The following is a 10,495-nucleotide window of genomic DNA, read 5'->3' on the forward strand; positions in this document are numbered from 1 at the left end:
TGATTTTGACTATGAAAGAAGTTTTGATGGCGGACGGCTACAAATTGCAAAAGAGTCCATGGGCGGGCTGCGGATTTTCCAACAACTTGCGTTGTTTATTTGGCAGCTGCCCTTTTTGGAGTCTTTCCTCCCCTTTGACTCTAGACTTCCCCAGCTTTAACTTTTTAATAATTTATTATATTAAACATCAAAGTTTAAAAGTTCAAATTACTTTTTAAATTCTTCAATTAACGTGCAACCATTTTAATAATATTTTTCTTCGAGATAAACTCAATAAAACAAGATCAAAAGATTAGAAAAACTCTCGATTCTGAGGTTATTGTTGAGTAAAGAATATTATATCCACTCTAGAGCTTTTGATCGAGATTATAATGTTTTTTAAAAAAATAAACTAGTTTTTTTAGTAAAAAATCGAAACTTGAAACATCTTCACTTGATCTAAACACCAATAGTACTTGTCGTCCTCACTTGTTTAGCTAAGTTATGTACAACTTATTCCAACTTTTTCTTAGTTAAACAATACGTGAAGTTGGAGATTCGAAATTCTTGGTAAGAGTATATATTTTATCGATTGAACTATGCTTATATTATAATTTTAAAACTAGTTATTGCTAATAATAAGCTCAAATTTTATCATTAATCCGCTTAATCGACTTGAGTTCGTTGGTGACTTGGTCTCTTCCCTCTAAAAGTTTTTTTTAAAAAAAAAAAATTCAATAAATCTATGTCAAAAGTTGTCATAGTTTCGATTGAGCCATCGTTACAATGTTTTAACCATATGTTTAGGTGAGAAAAATGTTTTGAATTTAAACAACTTATTGACCCATTATTATAAAATTTAAATTTAAATTTACTTAATTTAACAATTTGTATATGTTACATTAAGGGGTCGGCTTCTCATCCATGGACGACTTTTCTTCGTGTGTATCATTCTTGGTCAACTCCATTGGTCATCTTCGGTGAAATCCAATTTTTTAATTCCCAGTCTCTTTCTTTTGGAAGTTCAAACCAACCAATCATGTTACGTTTCTTACTGAAATCGCCCATGTTTAAATTTCCGGTCAATATATTTTGTTTTTTATTTAATGGTCATTTCCCAATTTTGAAGCAGATTGTCAATAATATCCATCTTCAACACAAACCCAGATTCAGATTTCTTCTATTTTTGTTTCTTACATCTTCCCAGCATCAAAATCTTCTAAATTCCTAGTTTGATTTGAGCTACTCTAGGTTGTTTTGTGCTTGAAATTGTTGATAATCTGTTTCTTGAGCTGTTTCTTCTGTGTTATTGAGCTTTATTGTTGTGCTTATGGCTGGTCGTATACTTGAAACTTTGTCCTTTGGTGGGTCTCAACATGGTCAAGGTAATCAATCTTTGCCATTTTCCTCTGGAAATGCTTCATTGAAGATCTTGTTATTGCATGGTTATTTAGACATTTGGGTCAAGGGAGCTAAGAACCTTCCCAATTTGGATATGTTTCACAAGACTCTTGGGGATATGTTTTCAAAAGTGTCTTTTAAGGGTTCCAAAAATAGTGATGGGGAAAAGCCTCAAAAAGTTACTAGTGATCCTTATGTGACTATTTCTGTGTCAAATGCTGTGATTGGAAGAACTTTTGTGATTGATAATAGTGAAAATCCTGTTTGGATGCAACATTTTAATGTTCCTGTAGCTCATTATGGTGCTGAAGTGCATTTTGTTGTTAAAGACCATGATGTTGTGGGTTCCATGATGTTGTGGGTTCACAAATCATGGGTGTTGTTGCAATTCCTGTGGAACAATTGTATTCAGGAGCCATAGTTGAAGGAACCTACCCAATTTTAAATAGTAGTAGGAAGCCCTGTAAGCCTGGGGCAGTCTTGAGTTTGTCGATTCAGTACACTCCGGCTGACCAAGCGGCCATTTTTCATGGTGGAATGTATGCATCTCCTGATCACAAGGGAGTTTCAGACACATATTTCCCTCTTAGGAAGGGGGGTAAAGTTACATTGTACCAAGATGCCCATGTTGAAGAGGGTTGTCTTCCAACAGATTTTAGGCTACATGGTGGGGTTCAATATGAACATAGGAGTTGTTGGGATGACATCTCTGAATCGATTAGTCAGGCTCGCCGTTTGATCTATATCACGGGCTGGTCTGTTTACCATAGTGTCAAATTGGTTAGAGATGGAACGGCCAAAGAATGCATATTAGGGGACCTTCTTAAAGCCAAGTCCCAAGAAGGAGTAAGAGTATTGCTTCTTATATGGGATGATCCAACTTCAACTAGTATGTTGGGATATAAAACGGTACGTAACTGAAAAAACGTGTGATGTATTTATATGTTGCTGCTGTTCCTTGTGGCTTTTGATGGACATGGATGTTTTTCACGATATTCTTGTTGATTATGCATATTTTAGTGAATAATTCGATAACCATTTTTATTTTTCATTTTCAAAAATTAAGTTTATAAACACTACTTCCACATTCTTTGCTTTGTTTTCCACTCTCTTCATGTGTTCTCAAAATCAAGCCACATTTTGAAAACTTAAAAAAAAGAAAATGTAGCTTTTAATAGCTTCTTATTGTTTTTGGAATTTGACTGAAAGTGTATACATTTCTTTAAGAAAAGGTGAAAACAATAGTAAGAAAGTTGGAAGGAAAGAATCTAAACATATTTGATATATTTGCTTAGTGTTTCAATGAGTGTTGTATGCCATTCTATAGTTACTTTTTTGTGACATGTACAGGCTGGGATGATGAATACAAATGATGAGGAGACTCGTCGGTTTTTTAAGAACTCTTCAGTCCAAGTGATCTTGTGCCCACGATCGGGGGGGAAAGGTCATAGTTGGATTAAGAAACAGGTCAGGAATTGTGCAATTTTCTGTTTGATCTAGGCAAGATAATTTTCTGAATTCTTTCAGTACAGGTTTTATAATGTAAAGTGTTGAAACTTAAAAAGGATGGTGCATTTATTTTTCACTTTCATTGCAAGGGGAAGCTCCCTTTGTAGACAATTCAGTCATCTAACAGAGAATTAACAACATCAATCAATTGCTCCCTTTGTGCTCTTAGCATATTATGCTTGATTTCCGCTTTCCTTTCAAGAAAGAAAAACTCAATCCTTTTTTCCACCATTTTAAATCATATTTTGTGGAATAAAGAACTGAGTTTTATTGGCCTCATGCTGACTTCTTGTTTCCGCTATTTTATTTTATTTTATCTTTTATGCTCCCCAAACTATGGTTAGTTTTTTTCTCCTCCCCCCTCCCCCCTCCCCCTCTCTTCTGTACTATAAGGTGTAAAACATATCTAAATGCAATTTTTGACTTCAACATGTGGGGGGGAGATTCATACTTCTGTTTCTGTTTGTTTGTGTCTATAAATGTAAAGTATAATCTTATTCTGCTTCATTTCTTGGTTTTGACTCTATACCCCTCTCTTCCTCAACAGGAAGCTGGAACCATCTATACACACCATCAGAAGACAGTTATTGTTGATGCTGATGCTGGCAATTACAAACGAAAAATTGTAGCTTTTGTTGGAGGTCTTGATTTATGTTTGGGCCGATATGATACCTCGAGACATCCTCTTTTCCGGACATTGCAAACTACACACGTGGATGACTTTCATAACCCTAATTTTACGGTAGGCTTTCGATTGAAGATGATCAATATTCTTTCCTCATTTTGTGTAGTTTCTTGGTAAAAATTTCACAATGAATGGTTGCTTAGACAAAAAGTTTGTAATGGTCAAAACAAATGCACCTACATCACTGTCATGCCTATGCCAAGCTGCATACACTTTGAAAATCAGTCTGCAGATAACTTGAATTTAGTTCACAAGTATGAAACTCTAGAATAAGTTCGAACTTTCATGTGCTTCTCTGCTTCTTGGAGAGGTGCAAGCTAAGAAGCATGAGAACAGACTGGAAAACATGTAATTCTACTTTTGAAAAAAACGAAGAATACAATGGAGATATTTGATTAATGCAAACTTTCTTTTAATATACCTTTAACTAATCTAATAATTTTAAGATCTGGATCTCTCTCTCTTATTCATTTTTAATTTCAAAGATCTGTATTGATTTGGAGTCGCACCATGGCTGTAGTGAAATGGGTTGGTTCAATAGTTATGGCTTTTAAGATGCTTACATACAGTTTGGTCTCAAAGAAATTCACATTTTATTAGGTGATAGGGCATTGTGAAAGTCACTTCTAATGATAGGTTATTTTCGGCTCTTTTCTCAAAACACTTCTTTTGGAATTACTTAGAGTTCAACCATAAATTATTAAAACTCTCTCTCAATAAGCTTTGTGCTTGTGAATAGCTGTGCGGCCATAAAGATAACGTTGTCATTATAATCAGTTAAGTTTTCCTTTGAAGTACTCTTAACCTTTGTGCAAACAGGGACCAACTACTGGTTGTCCAAGAGAACCATGGCATGATTTGCACTCCAAGATTGATGGTCCAGCGGCGTATGATGTACTTGCAAATTTTGAGGAGCGTTGGATGAGAGCTTCAGAGCCTCATGGGCTTAAAAAGCTAAAGAAGTTACATGAAGATGTATTGCTCAAAATCGAGAGAATTCCTGAAATTTTGGGAATTGCTGATGCTTCTCGATTGTGTAATAATGATCCAGAAGCTTGGAACGTCCAGGTATAAAGAATATCAGTTGATCATGAAAATTTTCACAACTTCATTTTATTACAATGAAAGTCACTGGATTGATTGAACATTTGATGATCTTGCAGATTTTTCGCTCAATCGATTCCAACTCTGTAAAAGGATTTCCTGACAAGCCAAAAGATGCTATAAGTAGGGTAAGAAAAAAAAAACTGCAAATTTTTAGTTACTTTCTTGAGGTTTGAAATATTATTCAAAGAATGAAGGATTATAGTCCAACAAAACTAACCTTTTGTTTTCCATGGTGTAACAGAACTTAGTATGTGGAAAGAATGTGATGATAGACATGAGTATACATTCAGCATATGTTAGTGCAATTCGAGCTGCCCAACGCTTCATTTACATCGAAAATCAATACTTCCTTGGGTCATCTTATAATTGGAGTGCTCATAAAGACTTGGGTAAGCAACTCTGAACTCTAAAATGGAATCAAAATAGTCTGATGGGGGTGACTATGATTATGAATGTTAGTAATGGAGTTGTCATTTTTGGTGAAATGGTTTCACTTGTTGATGAAGTATTTTGGATCCTTGGGATTTGGGGCTTGCACTCTAACAGTTCTTTCTGGGTTCCTACTTATTTTGTTGGGGCTCTTTTCTAGAAATTTTTTCTTAAATTTCTGTCTTGGTGGGCATTAGTCTAACTTTCATTATTCTTGGTTTTTTCATTATAAAGTAACAACAATAAATAAACGAAATCAATCAGATGGAGTTAAGTGGAAGTTTATTGGATAGCTGTATGCTTTTATTATTTGCTTCTTTTGGGTTCTTTGAGTAACAAAAGGTTTGCATATTTTCAGGGGCTAATAACTTGATACCAATGGAAATAGCCCTTAAGATTGTGGAGAAAATCAAAGCTAAAGAAAGGTTTTCAGCATATGTGGTTATTCCAATGTGGCCAGAAGGTGTTCCTACAAGCGCTCCTATTCAAAGGATTCTTTTCTGGCAGGTTTGCTTCATTTCTTATTTCCTATTAGCTTATCAAGTCTTGTTTTGGAACTTTTTTTTTTAATCTTATTCTTATGTTATTCGTTCTTTTTCTTGATTGGAAACCAAAACCAACACAAAAAGGACCCATATATGAAGTTTGAATTGTTGCAAAAGAGGGAGCAGAAAATGCCCCAACTATTGAAATTTTGAAACTCTATACTGTAAAAATTAATAAAACAAACTTCTGCTAGCCCAACTGTTAAGAAAAAATAGGACTCCGTTTGGTAATCATTTGGTTTTTTGTTTTTTGTTTTTGAAAATTAAACCTATTTCCTCTCAATTTTTTTCAATGGTTTGCATCTTTCTTAAGTAAAAGAGTTAATTCTTAGCCAAATTCCAAAAACAAAAACAAGTTTTTAAAAACTTTTTTTTTTAGTTTTCAAAAATTAGCTTGGTTTTTTAAAACATGGGTAAAAAGTAGATAGCAAAGTCAGAAAATTAGAGACGGAAAAAGTGGGCTTAATTTTCAAAAACTAGAAACCAAAAACCAAATGGTTACCAAACAAGATCTAGGTGATCCAGTTTTCCTGAGAACATAGATGATGCTTATCACTTTCTTCTTTGGAATCTATAGTTAGTGCTAAGTTTATTACGAGCCATACTTTTCAAGGAAAAACTTAACAATGCCAATCACAACTCCCATTGTATGAATACAGAAATTTTTTTTTTCTTATTCTCTCTCACTAGTGCTTCTTTGTTTTCTTCAGAGTAGGACAATGCAAATGATGTATGAAATGATATATAAGGCGTTAGAGGAGGTTGGACTTCACAAAACATATGAGCCTCAAGACTACCTAAATTTCTTTTGCCTTGGAAACCGTGAGGTGCTCGATGTCAGAGACGGCAACACTGGGAATGGAGAAAAGAATGCTCAAGTACATAGCCCTTACCCTCCTGAGTGAAGCTTTTAATTTGACTTTACTTTGACAATGTACTTCAATTGTACATTTTATGTTGTTAATGTATTATTTTTTGGTTATACAGTCACTTGTTCGTAAGAGTCGGCGCTTTATGATCTATGTTCATTCAAAAGGAATGATAGTAGATGATGAGTACGTCTTATTGGGATCGGCAAATATCAATCAACGGTCCCTTGAAGGTACCAGAGACACTGAAATAGCAATGGGTGCATATCAGCCTCGTCATACATGGTCGTCGAGAAAACGCTCGAGCCCACATGGTCAGGTATGTATTAGAAAATCATGATCTTTTATTTCAAGTCATTACTGGCTGCAAGAATTGGGAAGATCACAAAATCAGCCCAAAGAAACTAAATTCGATTATGCTTTCTAAAATCTTTCCCAATTGAAAATGATTCTGCTATATTTGGGTCTGCTTTTGGTACAAACAAGAACAATTTTTCCATGACTAAAAGCACCTCCAATTGAGAGTCATCATGTTTGGACTGATTTCTAAGTGCTTTTGGACTTTTAAGAGTACTTGTAGTTTATTTCTCATCATAGTGTTTATTGGAGCAGCACTTTTAAGAGTGTAAAATCAACCATCAAAATGATTTGACATCGAACACTTTAGTTATGGAAAATGTTTACAATCAAAGTAGTTTTGCTAAAATCCTTCCTGAAACAAAATTTTAACAGAACATAATTCATCATTCATTCAGAAATAGAATCATTAACGATGACGAATGTATCTTTTGCAGGTCTATGGATATAGAATGTCTTTATGGGCAGAACACACAGGAACAATGGAGGAATGTTTTGAAAGACCAGAGAGTATTGAATGTGTAAGAAGAATCAGGTCATTGGGTGAGAGAAATTGGAGACAATATGCAGCTGAGGAAGTGACTGAAATGAGAAGTCATCTTCTTAAATATCCATTGCAAGTTGATCCTACTGGTAAAGTGACCCATCTTCCTGGTTCTGAAACCTTCCCTGACCTTGGTGGCAACATATTAGGAACATTCACAGTCATACAAGAAAATCTTACAATTTGATTCCCACTAAATTTCTTTTTGTTCCTAGGAAATTCTCTGTAATGATTAGTGTCAACTATTGATGTCTGAAATCTAAGTCCAGTTTCTTATTAATTGTTTGCTTTTAGTTAGGAACTCCATAATTGAGTCTTGTTTCTCTTTTCATTGGGATAAATTTTGTATAAAAACTGCCTTGGGCAATCTATTGGTAATCTACAAGGACTATTATCGTTGCACCCTACTTTTAAGCTACACTGAGAAAATAATGTCTAAGTATAGAGGTTGACCCATAGGGTCGACCATTAAGCCAAAATTATGTCTATGTGTTTAACTTCCACATGTGCTTGAGTCCGCTAGTGAAATAATTATGATAATTGCAATGGTTAAGTAACAAATTCATTATCCTAGGAATTAACTACCAAATATTGTTACAAAACTCTCTTTATATAACTAAAAGGGCTTGTGACACTGAAAGTACGCTGAAAAAACTTTGAATTCTTTATTTGAAGAAGTTTGACTCAAATACCTCAGATTTTCAATTTGTTTATAACTAATTTTTTTGTAACGGTCAGCTGGTTTGCCATTATAAATGCCACTGATTTCGAATTCAAAAAGAGAGAAAAAACATAGAACAAAAAGAGAGTGTTGTCTTTTCTTAGTTTTCTTGCAAACTAAAATTTGTAAGCAAACTTCAGTTAGTAAAGGATTTCAGATCTTCCCGTGGACGTAGGCAACCTTGCCAAACTACGTAAATCACTGTGTCTCTTTCTTCTTTCTCGTTTCAATCGAGTAATACTTCATTGCAAATCGCGTGCCAATCGTTTACATTACAAATCGCATCGAGTATCAAGTTATCGAGTCAATCTTGAATTATTGCTATCGAGTAGATCCGAGTACACCGTTTTCACCTTCAAGTTGCACCGAGCATCGTTCACGAACCATCGAGTACAATCAAGTATTAACTCTGTTATCATCGAGTTGCATCGAGGAATTAACAGAAACCAGTCAGACGAAGAAGGGAATTCTAATCGAGGATCGAGTAGCAAGGTGCCGAGCATCGAGTTCTAATTATCGAGGATTTGGTAGAATTGATTTGAGTCATTTTTTCATCTCTTCAATGGTGATCTTGAGTATTTGGGACTTGTAAAGGGTCTTCAACCCAATAATTATTGGTATCAGAGCGCTTAAAGACCATCAAGGTCATCTTTCTTGGAGCTTCAAAATTATCAAGAAATCAAGACTCAATACTCGTTCGATTCAAAATCAAAACAATTCTTGGACAGCAAAGAGCACACAAGGTCCTTTTGGGCCCATTAACACTGCCAACTACCATATCAGCACAAGAAAGAGAAGACATGGAGCTCACAGCATATGGGACTCTGGTTCTGAATCTTAGTGACAGTGTTCTGAGGCAAGTAATTGATCAAGACAGCCTATAAGATGTGGGTCAAGCTAGAAGGTCTGTTTGCTACAAATGATCTCCTCAACAAGATGTATCTAAGGGAGAAGTTCTTCACGTTCAAGATGGATTCTGCCAAGCCTCTTTCAGAAAATTTGGATGAATTTAAGAGGATAGTCTCAGAGTTCAAGAGCCTTGGTGAGAAAATTGGCGACAAGGATGAGGCTTTTGTGCTATTAAACTTTCTACCCGAAGCTTATAAAGAGGTGAAGAATGCTCTGAAGTATGGCAGATAATCAGCCACAACTGATGTCATCATCTCAACGTTAAGAACAAGAGAGCTAGAGCTTCAGTCAATCAAGAAGGAGCAGCCTAATGCAAAAGGGTTGTTTGCCAAGGGGAAGAACAAGTAGGACCAGTCTAAGGGGAACAAAAACCAGTCAGGTGAAGTGCACAAGCTAAAGACCAAGTTGAGATGCAATTACTACAAGAAGAAAGGTCACCTAATGAGAGATTGCTACAGTCTAAAAAGAAAAAAAAAAACAAGAAAAAGAGAAGGATCAAAAGGGGAAACAACCAGAAGCATCTGTGGTTGAAGGTTCCTACTTTTACTCTGATGTCTTAGCCTCCATCAGAAATCAAACCAACCAAATCAGTCCTCTTGGGAAGCATGATTGGGTGCTAGACTCCGAATGCACCTATCACATGACACCTTTCAGACCTTGGTTTAATACCTACAAGGAAATAAATGGAGAATCAGTGTACATGGCCAACAACGAAGCCTGCAAGATAAAAGAGATTAGTTCAATGTCCTTGAAGCTAAAGGACGGATCAATCAAACTTCTAAGAAATGTTAGACATATACCTTTACTCAAGTGAAACTTGATATCTCTGGGCATGTTGGACTCCATTGGATGTGAATGCAGAGGAAGAGGTAGAGTTCTTGAAGTGATCAAGGATTCCAAAGTTGTGTTGGTTGGTGAGAAGGTCAATGACTTTTACATTGTGAGAGGAGTAAAGATGATGACAATTGCCTACACAGCTTCAACATCAAACTTAACAGAGGTTGACTTGTGGCATAAAAGACTCTCCCATATTAGTGAGAAAGGGATGCAAGCTCTATCCAAGCGAGGATCTTTCCCAAAGGTATCGGTGAACACCTTTCCTTTTGTGAGCATTGCATTTTAGGTAAAACAACCAGGCAAAGCTTCAAAAAATCTCAGCACACCACCAAAGAAGTATTGGACTATGTCCATTCTGACCTATGGGGATCATCTCCTACACCAAGCTTTAGTGGCTCAAGGTATTTTCTAACCTTTATTGATGATTTTTCTAGGAAAGGTTGGATATATATTCTTAAAACTAAGGACCAAGTATTTGGGAAGTTTAAAGAATGGAAAGCCATGATAGAAAATCAAACATCTAAAAGGTTAAAATACTTTAGAACCGATAATGGACTTGAATTCTGCAATGAACACTTTGATAAATTTTGTAGTGAGAATAGT

At 35.5% G+C, this 10,495-nt stretch overlaps 1 protein-coding gene across 1 annotated transcript; it reads left to right on the forward strand.

The window, feature by feature from the left end:
• The first annotated feature begins 856 nt into the window (after positions 1-856).
• On the forward strand, positions 857-7,832 carry LOC120091110 (phospholipase D beta 1-like). Its single transcript, XM_039048949.2, has 10 exons — positions 857-2,289; positions 2,731-2,847; positions 3,437-3,631; positions 4,394-4,642; positions 4,738-4,806; positions 4,923-5,070; positions 5,469-5,617; positions 6,366-6,533; positions 6,643-6,843; positions 7,319-7,832. The coding sequence occupies exons 1-10, from the start codon at positions 1,753-1,755 to the stop codon at positions 7,610-7,612; spliced, it is 2,127 nt and encodes a 708-aa protein (XP_038904877.2). The 5' UTR covers positions 857-1,752; the 3' UTR covers positions 7,613-7,832.
• Positions 7,833-10,495: the final 2,663 nt, after the last annotated feature.

The sequence above is a fragment of the Benincasa hispida genome, chromosome 11 (genome assembly GCF_027475165.1).
Source record: "Benincasa hispida cultivar pf3 chromosome 11, pf3_genome.v1.1, whole genome shotgun sequence".
In the NCBI taxonomy this organism is placed as follows: domain Eukaryota; kingdom Viridiplantae; phylum Streptophyta; class Magnoliopsida; order Cucurbitales; family Cucurbitaceae; genus Benincasa; species Benincasa hispida.